The sequence below is a fragment of the Dama dama genome, chromosome 32 (assembly GCF_033118175.1).
Source record: "Dama dama isolate Ldn47 chromosome 32, ASM3311817v1, whole genome shotgun sequence".
Lineage (NCBI taxonomy): Eukaryota > Metazoa > Chordata > Mammalia > Artiodactyla > Cervidae > Dama > Dama dama.
Genome location: NC_083712.1, coordinates 31,212,189 through 31,232,596, shown reverse-complemented (window position 1 = coordinate 31,232,596; position 20,408 = coordinate 31,212,189). Strand labels below are relative to the sequence as shown.

At 46.3% G+C, this 20,408-nt stretch overlaps 1 protein-coding gene and 1 long non-coding RNA gene across 2 annotated transcripts in view; one reads left to right on the top strand and one right to left on the bottom strand.

The window, feature by feature from the left end:
• The window catches only part of LOC133050558 (uncharacterized), a 98,830-nt gene that overhangs the window by 11,809 nt on the left and 66,613 nt on the right, over positions 1-20,408 (bottom strand). The window contains exon 3 of the long non-coding RNA XR_009691639.1: positions 4,179-4,331. This is a non-coding gene — a long non-coding RNA (uncharacterized LOC133050558). The remainder of the gene's footprint in view (positions 1-4,178; positions 4,332-20,408) is intronic.
• On the top strand, positions 2,296-12,920 carry PPP1R3B (protein phosphatase 1 regulatory subunit 3B). The gene is made up of 2 exons (XM_061134800.1): positions 2,296-2,431; positions 8,018-12,920. Exon 2 carries the CDS (start codon positions 8,046-8,048, stop codon positions 8,898-8,900), a length of 855 nt encoding a protein of 284 aa, XP_060990783.1. The 5' UTR covers positions 2,296-2,431; positions 8,018-8,045; the 3' UTR covers positions 8,901-12,920.

Below are 20,408 nucleotides of genomic sequence, written 5' to 3'. Positions count from 1 at the left end.
CTATAGCACCGACGACTCTAACTGAACTATTGTAATGGACCAGCATTTTCGTCTTACATTTCTAGTAAAATTAGAAGCTGCTTTTAAATCTCTTACAGCAGAAATCCCCATATGCTATGGTTAACATAATGACTTTTTATAAAGCTAAATATACGCAATATGAAGGACTAGCCTCTACTGTGAGATTAGGCCCTTCCTGTATTTTGTTGTTGTTGTTAAAGAGTGTGTGCATGTGTGCTCGGTAGTGTCCAATTCTTTGCAAACCCATGGGATTCTCCAGGCAAGAATACAGTATTTCTTCTAAAAATAAAAGGTGGTAACAGAAGACGGTAGGACTTGTTTATGTCTTTACTTGGCACTTTAAAAAGCTGGTAATCCTATATTAATTTCCAAAATTCAGTAAAGCTGGAAAACTGCGATCCTCATCCCTAAAGTGGTTAGCTCAGAGCTGATCACCAAGGAGGTGATATCTATGACTACATACATGCATATTTAAATTGATCTCATAGGGGTGGAGGGGCTTCTAAACTCTATTCTAAACTCATCATTCTCTACAGATCTCAAGCTGAAGCACAGAGGCCCTGTAGATAAAGGCTGAATCCGTTCATACAGATTCAAGTCAGGTAGTTTCCTCGGAAATATACCTACCTGAGAAACCTTCAACTATATATGCAGTATTCTGAGATGGGTATTGGTCCTTTGCCTCAATAACAACTTTATTAAAAGGATTTTATTGTATTCCAGTCACAAGGAGACCCGGACCGTGATGGGCACAAATCAAGCGTTCAGTAATTATTTTCAACAGTGTCCTAGAAGCTGGGGATACTGATCCCGAAAAGGCTCCACCTAAGACGGAGGGAAACGCATTTGGCATTCTCTCCGGGCTCCTCTGGGCTCCACGTGTAATGGGGGAACTAGTGGTCGCCTGTGAACCCCGTAACTGAAGAGTAAGACAAAGGTGGGGCCGGCGGGACGGGTGAATGCCACTGCAATCCCGTCTGCGCGCGTAGGGTGACTTTGCCCGGCGAGGACTTTGCCTAGGGAGTGGGAACTGTGCCAGGCACCGGCGTCCACCCCTCTGGCTGTAACGGGATGCTGTGCAGCAGGCAAGTGCCTCTGCCCCCTGGCGCCCGTTCCCCCGGCTTCGGATGAAATTATGACCCACCGCCCCCTTTCCAGCCCCTGGAACCCGGCCCTATCGCTCCGGGCGCGCAGCCTATCACGTGGCGCGGCGATGCTCCGGTGGGACCGCGGCTCCGCGGTCATTGGTGGACGGCGCCCGTCCCGGGCGCGCCCATTGGCTGTGGGGGGCGTTCACGTGAAAGGGGGGGGGGTCTGGGAAGGCGTCCCGAGTGGGGAGAGGTGGCCTGAAAGTTAAAGGGAGCCGCGCGGCGGCTGGAAGCTAGAGTCCCAGGTGAGGGGCCGCAGGGAGGAGGCGGGCGGGCTGCTCTAGCGCACGGACGGATGCGGCTGCCCGCGGAGGGCGCCCACCTGAGCCCTGGCCCCCGCTCCTGCTGTCGCCGCCGCTGCCCCTGCCACCCTGGCGCGGATGCTGCCGCAGGCTGGCGCCTCCGCACCTCGGGGCTTATGAGCTGTACCAGGTACGTCCCCCACCTAGCCCGCAAGGCCTGATGCCCGGCCGCAGAAAAGGCGACGAGCGCACGCATCAGGGACCCTCTCCGGTTCCTGCCGCACACGCTTTCTCAGGCCAGCTTGCAGTTACACTCTGGGCATGGGACACTCTAGAAGGGCTCGAGGAAACTTGCTTCCTCGTGCAGAGGGCAATGCAGGGACCAGAGGCTGGATGGAGCCTGGCCGGACCCACGTGATGCACCTAAGGGGGTCCTGGCCACGATGGGAGGCTGGGGCTGGGAGTCCAGACCACTCTGGGTCCCTACTGTGCCGAGTTCGAACCTGACACTAGGCTTTTCCGGCTGGGAACCGACACTCCTAGAGCTGAGCCCTGGGATCTTGAGCACACGGGAAAGTCGCTGCGTCTCTCACCCCGCCTCGACTTCCCGTTACAACGTAGGGAAACACACTGGGTGATCTCTCGGGTCGCCGAGGGCCACGGGACACGGAGCGCACCGGCGGCTGGGGCCACCCGGAGCCGAGCCACTTCGGGTCCCCGGCCCCCAGACGGGCCGTCCTGGGCCGGCGGGGTCGAGGCGGCCGCGCGGGGACGCTCTCGCGGCGCCTCTCCGCCCGGGGTGGCCCCGCCGCCCCGCCCCGGTGTGATAACTAGGGCTCCTCCTCCTTGTCGTCTTCCTCCCCCTGCCGGTCACAACTCCGGGAACCCAGCCCAAGCCCTGCCTCCCGGACACACACCGGGGCTCACGTAGTCTGGTGGCGGCAGCCTCCCTGCCACCTCCCTCCGGGTTCTCCGATGCGGCGAGCCAGCTGGAAAGGGGGCTTCCCCGCGGCCCCACAGGTGGGTTCCCGCCCGGTGAAGGATCACGGGGAGGGGTTGGGGGCGGGGTGCAGCCCGGGCCTGGCTGGACCCAGGGGGCAGTGACCTGGGGGATCTTCGAAGCCAGGACCCCCTGGCCTGCCCCGTGTCCTGTTTCTGCCACCCTTTTGAGAAAGAGGTGTGGAAGCGACTCAGTGCAAAAGAGGGAGCAGAGAGCCCAGAACATACTAGAAGGTTTGGGCTCTCTTCTGGTATTGTTTGCTGCAGAAGAGGAGTAAATTGAGAACTTGGAGAGTTGCTAGAAGATGTTGGGGCCTGTGGTCTGTGTGGCCAGGCCTCCCTGGGAGACCCACGGTCCAGGAGAAGGGAGAGGAAGGCCTTCAGGCTGGGGTGCAGAGGAGAAGAGGAAATGGTTCATTTGGCAGAGCTGTCCAGGAGCCAAGACTAAAGTGAAGACAGCTGGAGGATTTACCCCAAAAGTGAAGTTGAGGTATTTAGGGAAAAGTTAGTGGGAAAAGAAGAACCATCAGGCAGTATCCTCAACCCAGAATGTCAGAGCTCAAAAGGAACCTCAGGGGAGAAGCTGAAGCCCAGAGAGGTTGAGTAATTTGCCCTGAGTGCCACAGCGACGTGTAGACATTCCTAGGCCAGTGCGCTATATTTCATATTGGACACTTTTAGATGCGGACACTGTGCCATTTTAACTTATCTCTTTCCTATAATATGCAACCCCATCCACAGATATTTATCTCAGAGATGCTTTGGATGGCGGTGACAGAATAGAGAAGTCCAAGTGGCATCTAGGGCTGTGAATAAGGGCCCCATGGTCAGAGTACCAAGGGAAAGATGCCAACTTTGTTCACACTATGGCAGCCAAACCTTTTGGGAGCAAGCAAATAGAGAAATGCCAAAGGGGTAGGTGGCCACATCTTTAAAACAAAAATTATACCTGGTAGCTTGGTTGTGAATGCTTACCTTCACAATGTAACTTCAGTGTTCCTGGTGAGTTATTGGTGCGTCTGATATTTCTGTCTTTTCTTATCAGAGTGCAAGAGAATGGGGGAGGCAATGTGTTGGCCTCAATACAAAAGAAAAAGATTTGCTTTCTATAAAAGGCACAGCCAGAGAGTCAGTAGTTCAGCTGCTTGAAACTGTGAAGGTTATAGGGTTATTTTCTGTACAAGTTGATAGATTTTAGAGAAAAATCACCATGATATGTAACCCTTGCCAGCTGTCTTGAGAGGGTGTGTTGTTTGTCACTAGTGGAACAGGAAAAGCTTTTATGCAAAACTCTCCATGTTCTCTGTAATTTGCATGGAGTGTTAGGGTTTGTCCTCTTTTTGACCCGAAACACTGAAACGTACCCTTAGACACGTACAGTCTCTCATGGGGCAAGACTGATCTCCTAGGCATTTATTTGGAAGCAAAAGTTTTGAGAATCCCTGCTGGTCTGAGTAACAGCTACTCACAGTCTCGTGACCTTGTCCTGCAAAGAACTGGTATCCAGGTCCGATGTGATCTCTGCTGGTTCAGTTGTGTGTCCACATCTCCTGTTTTTTTTTTTTTCTTCCCATGACCAACCTTGGTGACTCATATTACCTGGCTTGGGCGAGGGAAAGGGCAGAGCTCCCAAAGAGTCTGTCAGAAGAGAGGGCGTGAGTACAGCCCAACACATCCTGTGTTGGAACTGATCATTTTCATGCCATTTAAGGATTAAAACACCTGTCCACGTGCCTGCCTTTCAGGACACTTAGGAAGCTCTGATTACCTTGCGTGTCTCCAGTGACAGGAGTGCGTCTGGGTGTTGGTCATCGCGGTCAGGGTCCATCAGGGAATTTCTGAGTAGGTCAGGAAGGCTTACACCAAACCACCACTTCGGTGCACCAGTTCTTGGATCTGGTGAATAAAAACTGGAAGCTACCTGTGAGGATGGACAAGGGAGCCAAGAGTCAGACTGCACCCTCTGTTGAGGCCACAGGCGTTAGTGACCTCCCCTCCAGCGCTGGCAACACCGAAAAAGTGAAGGAATTCTGGGCCGGAGTCCAAGAGGAACGCCTGGGCCCCCAGGTGGTTTACCTTCCTTTTGCCGTTCATGGAGAAAGTCGCATAACCAATTCCACTCTGGAAAGTACCAGTGGAATTGTTTAATTCCAGTCCACAGTGCCAGTGGAGTCTGGCTCTGACTCCAGCCTCACGTCCTCAACCTCCCAACCCCCCGATCTTAAAGCCAGGTGATAAAAGGGATCCCAGGGGTACATTTATACCTCTGGGTCCAGATACTGAAACTTTACCAATGCTTTCAACTAAGCCTCTCTAACCGGCGGGGTTAGAACTTGAGAGCAATTGCAGTCGACTACAAGTGTGCAATTGCTTTCACTGATCCCCTTGTGTTAGAATTCTGTTTCCACAATATTTTGAGAGCTCCCCAGCCATTTTCTAATGATCTGTTTTAAGGTTGTGCGGGAAAGCACGTATGAGGGTGGTTTGCAGGCTTGCTGGATGCACGTAGAGAGCCTGCAGTTGACCTTGCGCTGACTCAGGTCAGGAGGAAGCTGCTGTGGCCAAAGAGGAACCCCTCCTCCCTTAGTTAGTACCCAGGTTGTCAGGGGTGGCAGAGGAGGAGGGGCTGGGATGCCCGGCTTTGCCTGCTGTGGTTATTTTTAATTAACAATTCATTCAAAAAACAAAAGCTACCTGCGTTAAAAGTAGAACTGAAAATGTGATTCCAATGCATTCTAACAGAGTTTTGCAATGAACAGAGGAAAAGAAAACTTGAATTACTTTTTAGGTGTAGGGTTTTTTGGTGTTTGTTTTACATTGAACCCCTTAGTGAATCCACTGACTTTTTTTTTTTTTTTAAGTTGTCTTGCCCAGTTCAGTCAGAACTTGCCTTTCCAGAACAATTGCATGGGTGTAAACAAATATAATAGCCAGTTTGCTCCCAAAATTTTCACTTGTTTCACTTTGTTAGAGAAGAAACAGTAACACAGATATCCTTTAAAATGCATCTTGATGGCTACATTCTGGCTATAAATTAAGAACATTTAGAAAGGTTGGGCCATTTCAGACTAATATAGGTACTTGCGTTATTATTGTTTTGTCTCTGAACGTGTGAGTTTCTCCACTTGTTCATCACTAAGTGATTCCTGCATCCCAAGGAAGTGCTATTTTTTTTTTGTTTGTTTTGGAAAATGGGATCAAACCCAATATGTCTTCATACTTTCTCACTTTTCTTTATATATTTGATCATCAAAATCAGAAGCTGAGGAGCAGATATTATTTATGGGTCTGGTATTGTTTGTGAGACCAGTGATCTCCACTCTTGTCAGAAGATGAGCAACATTTTGCCAGTCTTTCTCCTGAACTACCATCATCAGTCTACAGCAGAGCACCCCTCCGGTGGAGGGGAGATTAGGGGAGGCCTGAGAGTTGGTACCCCAACATACCACCACACACTATTGCCACACTAGAGCCTTTGCCATGAGGGAAGATGTGATTGGCAACTAATCCAGATCCTGTGTTCTGTGATTCTCAGACCAGAGATTTTAATCCAGATTTCATCACTGACTTCTTCAGTTAGCCTTTTGGAACTGTCAAATCAGGATATCAATTTGCCATGGTAATTAGAAATTCAAATGGCTTGGCTCTAGTGTATAAATAGTGTTGGGTGAGTTTTGGCAAATCTTAAGATATCTGAGATGTTTTACTATATTCATTCTGTTTTCTTGGTTAGAGAAGTTCTATTGTTTTAGAAAAGATAAGACAGTACAAAGCAGGAAAACAGAAATCTCCTGAAATCCCATCACCTTGATATTTTGACAAGTCTCTAGTCTTTTTTCTGTGCATATATGTAATAATTTTGCCCTACAAGTCTAGTCTCTCTGTATAATTTTATCTTCTCCATTTTTTACATTGAAAGTGAAAGTCAAAGTCGCTTAGTCATGTTTGACTCTTTGTGACCCCATCAACTGTATAGTATAGACTTGATTGTATAGACTGGACTGTATAGAATTCTCCAGGCCAGAATACTGAAGTGGGTAGCCTTTCCCTTCTCCAGGGGATCTTCCCAACCCAGGGATCGAATCCAGGTCTACTGCATTGCACATGGATTCTTGACCAGCTAAGCCACAAGGGAAGCCCAAGAATACTGGAGTGGGTAGCCTATCCCTTTTCCAGCAGATCTTTCCAACCCTGCAGTCAAACCAGGGTCTCCTACATTGCAGGTGGATTCTTTACCAATTTAGCTATCAAGGAAACCCATTTTTTACATTAATCATATATTATGAATTTTTATGCCTTTTAAGTCTTTTTTTTACAAATAATGATTTTAATGATATAAAATTATATCACATGAATATAGTATATTTGATTTAATTGGCTACCTGTTATTGGTCATTTAGTTTATTTTCTCACATTTCCCCCTCTACTTAATGTTGCATTGAATAGTTTAATACATTAATCTTCATGCATTTTAAATTATTCCCTTAAGTTTAACACCTATATGTGATATAAGAACCCACAAGTATAAGATTTAGAAATTTTGTGCCATTTGGACTAATACAGATATTTGTATTATCTTTTAAAATTCTTTCCTAACTCATTAGGTAAAAACAGGCACTGTTTTCTAATCTAAATTTCTTAAATTACTTACAAGCTTTGACATTTTGCATATTTATGAGCCACTTTTAAATTTCTTCCATGGATTGTCTATTTATGCTCTTTGCTTATTTTCTACATGGAATATTTGACTTTGTTATTATTTTATAAAACCTCTTTATATATTAAGGTATTAACACTTTGCTGCCATGCTTTTTGGAAAATATTTTCCCAGTTTGTCTTGTTTTTTTTTTTAGTTTTACTTACTTTATTCCCGTATACAAAAAGCATTGTTTTTATGAAGTCAGATTCAATGTAATCTTTAGCATGATTCTCTTTGCTTTTTATTCTTATAGAGGCTGTTTTCATTGTAGAAAAAACAATTATTCGCTGATACGAAAGGTTTAAAAATACTAAATTGCTGGCACTTTTTAAAAAACGTACTAGAATATAAAAATCGACTGTACATTGAATGAAGACAGGTTGGGGGTCTGTCTTCACTACTGAATCCAGGGTCTGCATCATGCCTGGCACAGACAAATGTGCCTGGCAAATGACAATCAGTATTTGTGGGATGATTAGTTTCTTTTTATTGGATGAAAGTATTTACCAAACTGTGCTCAGCAAGGTGTGCCGCAAAAAATGGAGGCTTCCCTCATTAGGAATAAGTTTTGGAAACTCCACAAACAGCATCCTCTTTTCATTATTCCCCATAATCATCAGTGTACTGAAGGCCTCAAGAAGTCCTGACAGGGAAGCCCGTGAACTGGTTTTAAGATCAGTGGTTCCACACTTCTTTGGTTTTAACCTGGGGCCTCTCCCCCCGCCCACCCTCCACTTACACTTTTAATGTCCCCTGAAACCAAGGTCACACTGGACCACTCTTGAGTTAACAATGAGCTGTGACCACGTGGGCAGAGATGAAGGCAAATGCAGCTTGCCGGTCCCTGTTGGAAGGATGAGTCTGAACGTGTCTGACCTCCTTTCTGTTTTGTCTTTCCCCTTGGCCAGGGTTCTAGCGTGTTCCTCTAGCCCCGTGATGGCCGTGGACATCGAGTGCAGGTACAGCTGCATGGCCCCCTCCTTGCGCAGAGAGCGGTTCGCCTTCCAGATCGCCCCAAAGCCAAGCAAACCTCTGAGGCCTTGTATTCAGCTGAGCGGCAAGAATGAAGCCAGTGGGACGGTGGCCCCGACGGTCCAGGAGAAAAAGGTGAAGAAGCGGGTGTCCTTTGCCGACAACCAGGGGCTGGCCCTGACGATGGTCAAGGTGTTCTCCGAGTTCGATGACCCGTTAGATATTCCACTGAACATCACCGAACTCCTGGACAGCATCGTGAGCCTGACAACAGCGGAGAGCGAGAGCTTTGTGTTGGATTTCTCGCAGCCGTCGGCAGACTACCTGGACTTTAGAAATCGGCTTCAGACCGACCACGTGTGCCTGGAGAACTGCGTTCTGAAGGACAGGTCCATTGCAGGCACTGTGAAGGTGCAGAACCTTGCGTTCGAGAAGACGGTGAAAGTCCGGATGACCTTTGACACCTGGAAGAGCTTCACAGACTTTCCCTGTTGCTACGTGAAGGACACATATGCAGGTTCAGACAAGGACACGTTCTCCTTTGACATCAGCTTGCCTGAGAAAATTCAGTCTTACGAGAGGATGGAGTTCGCTGTCTGCTACGAGTGCAATGGACAGACGTACTGGGACAGCAACAAAGGCAAAAACTATAGGATCATCCGGGCGGAGCTGCAGTCTACCCAGGGAACAGCCCAGCCGCCAAACGGACCAGATTTTGAAATAGCCTTTGACCAGTTTGGAAGCCCTCGGTGTTCCTACGGTCTGTTTCCGGAGTGGCCTAGTTATTTAGGATACGAGAAGCTTGGGCCGTACTACTAGTGACAGCCTGGGATGGAGCCGGGCTCAGTGGGCGCGGACGAGCCAAGCTGCGGTCATCCTGGGGTGGAGATGGAAGCCCAGAGAAAAGCTGAACTGCCATCAGACACAGTTTTGAAAATAACGGATCCTAGTCACTTTTCTCCTTCAATCAGCCAAGACAGCCAGGTTTAGATCACAGGACTGGGTTCACGCTTGGAGGAGATGGCTGTGCTGGTCTGTTTGGCAATGAGGGTCTGAGGAGGATGATGCTGAAAAGGGTCTGGACAGGACCCAGGCTTGTGGGCAGCCCTGGCCAGGCCAGAGGATGTTGGCTCAATGATAAGGAGTCCCTCTCCTCTTGGGTGTGGGAAGTCAGTCCCCTGGCAAGCCCTCGGTCCTCCCCGTGGCCCCTCTTCTGGGGGTCTTCGCCACCCAGCCAGGGCCTTCTCACCTGTTGCAGCTGCCCTGTGTCTACATGGGCTTCACACTTTATCTTTGCATTTTTGTGCACTTGGTTTTCTTCCACAGTTCAGCTGATGTTCAGGAAAAGATGATACAGGCCGATCAACTTGTGATGGAGACGGGCATTTCCTCTTTCTGACCCCGCTTTGACAGCCCAGCAGAGGACGACACACCAGCTCTGGGAAGTCAGCTGGTTCCTGGGTGGTCTCACCAGCGGTGCACTAGGCTGATGCCAGCAGGACAGGCACGAGGGGGACACTTAGCTTCTCCTCTTGGCTTTGGGGGAGCTTTCTAAGCCCTCACTCTTACCCTGAGTAACCGGACAGCTTGGTTACAAGACTTGTTGTAACTTGCTCAGCTGACTTGCCCGTGTCTCTCTCTTCACAAAAGGATTTTAGAATCTCTTTTCCTGGAGAGTCATCATTTACGCCGTGTTTGGGACGTTTGGATTTGCAGATTCAATATATCCTCCACACCTCCAGAAAACATTTGGTTGTATTTTTACTGTGATTTACAACATCCACGTTGTAAACAACATTTTACCTGCCCACACAGACTTTGATTCGGTTGTTCTTATTTATGGTGTGTGGGTGTGGAAAAGGATGGGGAGAAAAACCTCACCAAGTTCTCAGATTTGATTTTTACTGTTTGCCAACTCTGAAATATCATAGACTCATTGTTCTTAACCATATTGGACTAAAGCATTACAAGTCTGTTGGTTCACACTGTTGTGAAATTCCTGGGACTTTCCTTGTCCAATGGATCCCCAAACCCTGTGATTTTTCTTGGGCAAGATTCATTGGTACTTGGGAGTGTTTAAAAAGTACTTTTATATGTGTATTTGTAGAAGGTTTGGGTTTTGTTTTTATTTTTGGAACTTAATTAAAAGACCGTCTCGTTTTTCTTCTGCCTGATCTTACTAAAGTGAGGTCTTCCTAAGGGGAGGCAGGAGATGGGGTGCCTCACTCCCTAGATCTGGGGACACAGACCCTGGACTCTGCAAGCAAAGAGTCTTCTTTTGCTTGCATTCTCCAGATCAGTTGGAAGAGACCTCCTGCTTTCTGTGGCTTTTGTAAATCAGCATTGAGCAGATCTCAAGTGTCTTGGCTCCTAGAGTTTTGTGGTTGGGTTTTTTTTCCTTTTCTTTTTTGAACTTTAGTTTTGATTTTTTAAAATGCTCTTAAGTGGTGTTCCACAGAGTTCTTATCCCTAAAATTGGCTGTGATTAGTCTGCAACCTAGTGCTTTATTTTTTATGTCTCTCCCAGGTGGCCAGCACTGGGGGATTACATGCTAATGTAATTTAAGGGACAATCACATTTTTTTCTTATGCCGACATTGGGCAGAACTGAGTTTTATCTAAGCATGTCTTACATCCAGTACACAGACAAGATTCTCTGTGTTACAAATCTGGTGATCAGAATTGTTATACAAGAGTGTAAATCTACATCATTTGGAAGCAAACCTAATTTTATACGGGTCATGAATTTATTTTGCTTTAAGAAGTCCCCTCCCTCCTCCTGCAATTTATGGAAGGTACAAAGTGTACTGTCATTTCCTTATGACCAGATCCTTCTCTGTTAGTAAGAAAAATGCCTCAAGTGACTTCTGTATGGTTTTCAGTCATTGTGATCTGAAGGCATTCCCATGTCAAAATTTGAAATATGGTAATTCAGTGATAAGTATCTCTTTCAAAACAACCACAAACCCTCCCCCTACCCTTCTTTCCTCCCAGCTCACCCCAGCTTTTCTGCTGGGGGCACTGGTTGCAAACCCCCTCACCAGTGCACCTGGGTTGCTCACCCCACTGGGCAAGTCCTTACCTGCTGGCAAAGAAAGACCCTTCTCTGACTAAAGCAAGTGCCTGCCCGAGCTCCCTGGCAGCATTGTCAGGCAGTGAGGTTTCGGCCTCTGAAGAGCACTATCTCCTCTTTACCAGTCAGTCTGTCTCCTCTTGGGCTTCCCACATGGCGCTGGTGGTGAGGAACCCACCTGCTAATGCAGAGAACTTAAGAGAACTTTGATCCCTGGGTTGGGAAGATCCCCTGGAGGAGGGCCTGGCAACCCACTCCAGTGTTCTTGCCTGGAGAATCCCCCAGAGAGGGGCTTGGCGGTCTACAGTCCATAGAGTCGTAAAGAGTTGGACGCTACTGAAGTGACTTAGCAGGCACACATGCTGTCTGCTCTGGGGCCAGTTCTCTTCCAGGATATCAACAGCTGGTCTCAGGACCTGCTCCCAGGGGCTCTCTCCTTGGTTCCTAACTCACCAGCAGAAATATGTCTGCACACTTCAGAAAGGGACAGATTCCTTATCTGGAGACATGACTGCAGCCTGACCTGTAGGTCTGACCCTCTTGGTTATGATGACAAGTGGCCCCGTTCCCAACTTGCCCCCCCACCCCCGCAAAGGACCAGCCTTCTGCCAGTGGTGCAGCTGTCCAGGGGCGGGGAGGCAGCTTCATTTCTGTTTCATATTTATTCCCCCATGTGTCCTGGGGAGTGTTTGCAAATTAGGTGCAATAAATAAACTAGGTGCTCTAAAGATAGATTTTATACAATAAGCTTTCAGTGTTTCTTGGAAGATGGCAGCATTTGGGCAAGATTGTTTTTTTCTTCAAGTGTTCTTGTTACAGGTGAGAAACAGTGAAGTTACATAGTTCTCCAGAGATTAAAACAATTTCAGAGTCAGGGTAGGGTGTATTTTCTAAGGTTGAATCTGAACGGTGGCAAAACATTACTCTTTCAATGTTTTCTGAAGATGTAAATTTTAAACTGCTAAAAGAATATTTTGTGGTTTTGATCTTTGCCTATAATTTGACATTTCTAAAAACAAGCGTTACTTGTAGCCACTGGGATACTAAATGACTTCTATATATGTGTGTGTGTGTGTGTATAAACCCCCCAAAAGTATTTGCTCACTTTTCAGAAGTGCTGTGGGCTAGGGTTTCCCTCTCAATGGACAGTGAGTGAAAACTTCAGTGTCCTTCCTTCAAAGCCCTCAACTGGATGTGATTTGCTAGAGAAAGCACCATGGCTTCTGCCCTGGGAGGTCCTGACGTCCTCGTCTCTCCTGAAATGATCACAGACATTGGGGCTAAGATGTTATATTTACAATGTGATCTCTCAGGTCATCTGAAGACAGTTTGCCAGCGTATCTTCACCTCCTGAAGTGGGACACATCTGAATGGAGAAGGACAGACAGCTGTGCGGACGGGCAGCTTTTCCTTGTTAGGGTTGTAAAGCATTGGAGTGCAAGTTGTAACGCTGTGGATGCTTTGAGTCCTGTTTATCAGTTTCTAGAGTCGTCTGGACCTGTGAGGACTCCAAGAACACAGCTGTGATGGTGGCAGTCCACTCTTACTTCTATGTGAATGTAGAACCGGAGACTCAACTTCATTTTCATGCCTAAAAGTGCCTTGTCGAGAAAGTTCACCGGTTTTTTAAAAAAAATACATATTTTTGTATACAAAGGGGAAATGCACTTTAAAAATCACAAGAATGGATGCCTTGTGTGTGGTATAAGAGAGTGGTTTGTTTGGATCTCAAATGCAAAAATGTAATAAAGGTAGAAAACCCCAAACGGAAAGTGTCCTATTTTAAAACTGACTCTCTTAGAGGATGGGGAGGCACATTTTCAATCAGTGTGTTTCCACATATAGAAAGCCAGTTTCCAAAAGGGCTAGGACACAATCAGTGGCTAAGCTGAAATGCTGGAAGATGCGGAGAAGGGAGTAATTGCTTTTTAAGCTGTTAAAGCAGCCAAGGCTGATTACAACTAAGAACGTGATTGCCAGGGAAGAGGCACAGGGGCCTGAGTTGTTATGAATCATTTTTAATGATCTGAGGGCAGGTCTCTTCCTACCCTCTCACTTGCTCTCGAAGAGTATTTTTGGTTTAGTGTATGCAACAGTGGGAAAACTAATAAGCAGCTATCATAACTTTGAACTGCTTAATCAGACAGACTTTGCAACCAGCAAACCACAGAGCTCCTAGTGGGGCCCTGCCTCCATGGGGTGCAGGACATTCACCCTAAGGAAGAGTTCAGAGATGTTTTATTTCAAAGTTCAGAAGATGGGATGCAGGCGAGGTCAACTGCTGCCAGATATTTTCTGCCAATCAGTCTCAGCTGCAGGGGAAAGGCAGCGGTGGTTCTACCGTAGAAAGAGCATTTTCAGTCTTAGCACCTGGTTGATAAGTGCCCAAAGCGAGCTACAAGCGTAACCGTCTTTCTCAAGCCTGGCAAACACTGCCCACGTTTTGGCTTTCCAGAAATAAGGGGAAAAAAATAACACTTGTTTTTATGAATGTCGACTTGAGATACAATGTGGTTTTCATAATCATTACATAATTCTCATTTGTGAGACAGACATTCAAGAGATGTCTAGAGTAAAAAGAAACAAGGAAAGCAAAAAAAAAGCCAAACCACTTTTCTAGAGCAACGTCCCCAGAATAGCAAATATCCAGCTCTGTGAATAATTCAATGGAATATTTATTGCTCATGGGCAAGCCCATTTCTAGGTACTGTTTCCTTCTTTTTTTTTTTTTTAACTTCAGTTTTGGCCGTACTGGGTACAGGGTCTACGTTGCTGCATGCAGGCTTTCTCTTAATTGCAGTGATCCGGGGCTACTCTCTAGTTGAAGAGTATGGGCTTCTCACTGCGGTGGCTTTTTTTGTGGAGCATGGGCTCTAGGCGAGCAGGCTTCAGTAGTTGGGAAACATGAGCTTCATTGCTCCGTGGCATCTTCCTGGACCAGGGATCAAACCTGTATCCCCTACATTGGCAGGCGTGTTCTTACCCAGTGCACCACCAGGGAGGTCGTCTAGGTGCTGTTTCTACCCAACCCTGTATGAGACAGTCACGTTTTAGGTGAGTCCTCTAGGAGCCGTGGGAAGTGGTGGGTGGTGCTGCCAGGGGTATCAGCAGTCAGTAAGCCTGGCGTCTGGCCTTGACCCTGCCGCCCCTTGTCAACTCTCTCCTGACGGGGTTCTGAGTATTTTTAGCAGGAATAAGGTAACTAGGGGTTCTGGCGATGCCCTGAGTACTTCTTAGAGTTGGCCAACATGTTTGCTTTTAAAATGCTTCTAAATATAAACTTGTAAGAAGTGCCACGTACACTTTGCATTCTTCGTGAGGATCACAGGAACAAGAGCATTCCAGACGACGGTGTGGACTTCAGAAAACCATCGGTGTTCACGCTGGAAGGGCTATCTGGGAGCTCTTTTTATGGATTAAGAGGCAAAGGCCCTTGGTGTGTTCCCGAGAGTCACAGAGTCAGTTGGTGGCAAATCTGAGGGGACTGTGCATGAGAGTCTCTTTTTCCAAGAACTGTCCCCCCAAACTGGAGGCTCTCTCACAGAACCGAGACTAAAATGGTGATTCTGAAAAAGAAGTTCCTCATGCTGGAAAGATGTGATTCCCTGGGGAGGCATGAACACCTGCATCTTTTTTTTTTTTTTTCTGGCTGCACCCTGTGTCTACAGGATCTTAGTTCTCCAACCAGGGATCAAACCCATGCCCCTCCTGCAGTGGAAGTGCAGAGTCTAGCCACTGGACAGCCAGGGAAACCTCTGAACACACATGCATCTTCACACCCAAAAGGCACATGGCAAGGACCACGGACCACTGACCACATGGAAGCATGAAGGTCATCATTAAAAGATTTGGGTATCCTAGGGCCCAGTTGGACAGCAGGCTGTGATTGATGGTAGGAAACAACCAAAGGGCCCCATCTACCCACGCATCTAAGGATTCAGAGCCCACACTGCCTTTCACCTGTGGCCCAGGACCCCCAACCCTCATTTCTTCCCCTGCGACGTCACCCATTCCTGGAGAGGAAACAAGTAATCTCAACAGAGGTCTTCGTCCAAGTGGGGTTCTCCAGGGGGTGACACTCCCCAGACACTTCCCCAGTATCAGACCCTGTGCTGGACTTGAGTCGAGACAAGGTAGGAAGAGGTTGCACAACACTCACTCTTCTTTGGAGCCAAAGACAACAATGATCTAGGACCTTGGCCCTCTACGCCAAATGCGAGATCAGGTGGCAAGATCAGGGCTTGGCAACCTTTTCCTGTAAAGGGCCAGATAGTCCTTATATTAGGATTTGCACATTATGTTTATCTATGTCACATATTCTTTTTTTAAAAAATATATGTATATAATAATCATTCTCAGCTGTGTGCCAAATGCAAACCGGCCAAGGGCTGTAGTTTGCCGACCCTGGTTGAAGAATCACATAGAGAGAGCCCTCAGAGGAGACTGTCGCCCCTCAGCTGAGGCCTGGAGTCGACTTTCTAGTTTGTTTGTTTAAAGACCGTATAATTTATGGTCTAAACTGGGATGCTTTTGAGAATGAATAGGGCTGCTCTGAAGGACCCTGGAGCACTGATGGAAACCAGCAGCTGGGCAAGCCCTACTGTGTCAGGCCTGCCGGGCTCACCTATCCTGGACTTGAGGATCTCCTTCAACCTCGAGGAACTCCGAAAGCCCCAGCCGTGGAACTTATGGAACTTCCCTGGCCGTCCAGTGATTAAGACTACTTGCTTCCAATGCAGGGAGTATGGGTTCAGTCCCTAGTTAGGGACCAAGATCTTGTATGCCACTCAGCCGAAGATAAATAAATAATAATTAAAAAATTTAAAAAGCCAGAAGAAACTATTTTTTAATGCCTTTTAAAAAAGGGAAAAGAATGATTAAAAAAAAAGAGAAAACCCCAGCAAGTCATGAGCCAGAATCAACTCTGGCTGGATAGTGCTTTTGGGGAGATGGGTTATATCAGAGTGGTGATTTTGTCTGTGGTTTCAATGTGTTTTTGTTGGTTAGGTTTGTTTCCTAATGGTAGTGTTGATGGCCAAAAGCCCTCTGGAAACTTCAGCCAATTCACTCTTAAAAGCAGAGAATTTAAAAGGAAAGGGGTTATTAATGGTTTGGGCTTACATCCTATTTCTCTCCACCCCCACCCCTGGGCCCCAAAATAGGGCATGCATGGCCTAGCTCCCCAAGAAAGATGTTCACTGTGGACCAAGACACAGGCTAAATCTTTCAGTATTTCAAGCCCCAGTCGCCAGAAAGTATTTACCACTGAAGTGCTCCCAGGAATTTTGCAAACCACAGGGTCTCAGCTCATCTATCTCTGGCCCAGCACATTCAAGAGGCCTTAAGCCCCACAGAAGACCAAACAAGTAGAAATTCATCTCCAAAATGCTTTGGGCGCGGACTCTGTAGATCCTCTCTCCCTTGCCAGTGGCCGTCTTGGTGATGTGGACACACAGGCTCTTCAGGTTTTGTCACCTCCTACAGTTGGCAGTCACTACCACCCAGTGCTGAAGGAAGGGTGACAGTGTAAAGAGGACCCCAGGATGAGAGCGGCAGGGACTTGGAAATGTCTTTCTGAAGCCCCGATACATCCAAGGGGGGCTCAGCTTTCCCCAGTTCACTCCTTTTCAGGGAATGTGGACATATCACACATCACAAGCTTCACTGCAGAAAGAAAATGACCCCCGACCCCACTCCTACTGGGCTCACTCCCACGGCCACCTTGTTCAGTGCCTTGGTGGACATCTTGGTCCCATTTGAATGTGGAATTAGCCAGGTGGCATTTTGCTGATCTTATCACACCATTTTATTACAATTTATTTTAGTATTAATTATTCACCATTCATCAATTGCCTATTGAAACAAACACCGAAATATCTGCCAGATATTTTCACAAATTCTTTTTTGCACACTGCTTTGCCCATTCCTCCCGCAAGAAGCATTTATTAGTTTGAATTCTCCAGCCTCCAGTTGCTTTTCTTACCAACTGATTGATGACCTCACTATCTTGGGTCCTCCAGACTTATGTTCCTTGTATGTTACCATTCCAGTATTCTTGCCTGGATAATCCCATGGACAGAGGAGGCTGGCCGGTTACAGTCTGCAGGGTCGCAAAGAGTCAGCCGTGACTGAAGTGACTTAGCATGCATGTACACGTTGTGTTACTACTACTGCTACTCTCTCACACACACACATATAGACTGAAAAGAAAAACCAAAACATATTTTCTCTGCAAGCATCCTTCTCCCACTGGTTCGCTTTCCCGCTTTGAAATGTGGAGTCTCTACCCCAGAGTTTCTGCAGGCGGTGTGTTCTGTCCCAGGGTTGCAGAGGCAACTCTGAATGCCCAACACAGTTGGCGGTGGCTGCAGCAGCAGAGACGGGATGCCGCCAGGCACTGGTGCCTCTCCCCCTCCACAAAACCCTCACTGCCCTCTGCTCAGCCTCTGCACTATCTCCCCAGACTGGGGACTTGAGACACTGGGTTCTGACTGCAACTTCAGCCCCGAGGAACGGTGAACCACTGGCGGTTCAAAGATTTTGTGAAGCACTGGAATCTGTTCTTAAACCAAATCTTACAAGAAATCAATTTGCAAAATAGACAGAGAGGGAGCTGCCCAAGGTAGATACCACAGGAAGGGAGCAACACCCCACCCCAGATTCCTGAGACACTTCCTAAGAGCCTGAGCTTCTGAAATAGAGGCAAGGCCCTTTGCCTTCAAGCCCAGAGTACATTGTCCCTGCTTTCTATGCTAGTGAATGTGGGTCAAGGATACTCTGTTAAATAAAACAAAAGAGAGCTAACAAGCAAACCCTCTATGGGAGGAAAACACAATGATTTCACCTTATATTATGCAAAAGGACTTTGGTTATGTTACGATTATGTTATCAAGGTTAATTACCATCCATGTTTCACAAAAAATCATTCGCTTGTTCATACAGAACCACATCTGACTTGCATATTATCGTACCTGCTTGTCTTACACTTTAATACAAAAAATAAACTGCTCGACAGGGCAACTTCTACTCCTTACTGACAGTGCTACGTACAACAAAATGACTGAGTGCTTCTATGGGTAAGATTGTGATTGGGGCCAAGTACTCTGGCAGATATAGAAAGAAAAAGACACATCACTGTCACCAAGCTATTTATAATCTCTCCAATGGCTATTCAAGTCTTTTCCCAAATTGTACATCTTTTTACTCCATTTACTTGTATCAAACTAAGCTCAAAGAGAAGCCTCATGTTTCTTTATTTTAAATTAAGCTTTGTTATTTTGAGATAATTGTAGGTTCACATGCAATTTTTAAAACTAATAAAGAGAGCCCGTGTACTCCTTACTGAGATTACCCGAATGGGAACATCTGGCAAAACCATAATACAACGTCACACTCAGGATGCTGACATGCGTGCAGGCAACAGAGAAACGTTGCACCACCACGAGGCTCGCTTACGTCCTTTTATAGGCACACGGGGCGTCTCTTCCTTGCTCTACCTCTCCCTAAGCCCCCCTGCCCCCGCCCGCTGAGTCCTTGACCCTGGCAACCGCCTCTCTGTTCTCCCTCTCTATAATTGTGTCATTTCCAGAAATGTTATATAAATGGAATCATGCAGTATGTAATCTTTGGGAACTGTCTTTTCCCACTCAGCATACTTCCCTGGAGACTCAGCCTACTTGTCCCATGGATCAGAAAGTGTTTCTGTCTATTGCTAAGTATCATTCCATGGTATAGATACTCCACAGTTTGGTTAACCATTAATACACCAAAAAGCAACTCCAGTGTATCTAATTTGGGGCTGTTAGGAATAAAGCAGTTATGAATATTCATATACAGGTTTTTTTGTGAACTTGTCTTCACTGATCTGGGGTGAATGCCCAAGAGTAAAACCACAGGGTCACACGGTAGTCCTGTGTTTATTTTTCTGGTTTGTTGTTGTTGTTGTTTTCATTTTTTGGCCACGCAGAGTAGCATGCAAAATCTTAGCTCCCTGACGAGGAATCCAGCCCTCGCCTCTACAGGGGGAAGCACTGGAAGTTCAAAGTCTTAACCACTGGACTGCCAGGGAAGAGCCCTATGTTTAGTTTTAGAAGAAACTGCCAAACTGTCTTCCAGGTGGCTATGCTATTTTACAATGCCACCAGTGATGTATCCAATTTCTCCACATACTCATCAGATTTTGGTGGTGTCACTATTTTGTATTTAGCAATTCTAATAGGTGTATAGTGGTGATTTTAATCTGCATTGCCCTAATGGCCAATTCTGTGGACCATCTTTTCATGTGCTTATCTGCCATTATTATCTTCTATGGCGAAATATCTGTTCATGTCTTTCCCCATTTTCTAATTAGATTTTGGGGAATTCTTTTAACTGTTGAGTTTTGAGGGTTCTTTATGTATTGTCCATTCTAGTCCTTTGTCAGATATGTAGTTTGAAAATATTGTCTCTGATTCTGTAGCTTGCCTTTTCACCCTCTTCACATGGACTTTCCCAGAGCAAAATTTTTTACTTTTTATCGGTTTAATTTTTCCCGTTTATGAGATCATGCTTTTGGTGTCAAGTCTAAGAATTTTTGACTAGCCCTAGAACCCAAAGATTTTCCCCCATTTTCCTTGAAAAGTTTTATAGTTTCACATTTTAAATTCAAATATTCAATTCATTTTAAGTTAACTTTTATATGAGAACCTTAGCTCAGAGTTCATTCTTTTTGCCTATAGATATCCACTTGTTTTACCCCCACTGGCTGAAAAAGCCTTCTCTCCTCCATTGAATTAATTTGCATCTCCATTGAAAAGCAGTTGGGCATATTTGTGTGGCTGATTTCTGGGTTCTCTATTCGGCTCCTTGATAAATATGTCTGTCCCTCCACAGCCTTGATCACTCTAGCTGTATGATCAGACTTAATACCAGGGAGTGAACCTTCCCACTTTGTTCTTCTTTTTCATGATTATTTTAGCGATTCTAGAGATTATTTTTTCATGAAAATTTAAAAATAATCTACAGCAGCAGCTGTAAGTGGCTTTCTATAGTTCTTCCTATAATTGCAAGCAAATGCATACACATACACTGAAAAAAAAAGGTTTCGGTTTAAGCATCGGAGAATGGTCTTAGTGTTATCAAAAACTACACTTTCACTCTCAGTTTTCCTTGTCAATTTGCTACCCTTGTGCTCTCATTCAGGATGTGTCCATGAATCAAAGTATTTCATAAGGCCCGAGTAAGACAACTGTAGAACCAGGGGCTGTTAGGAGACC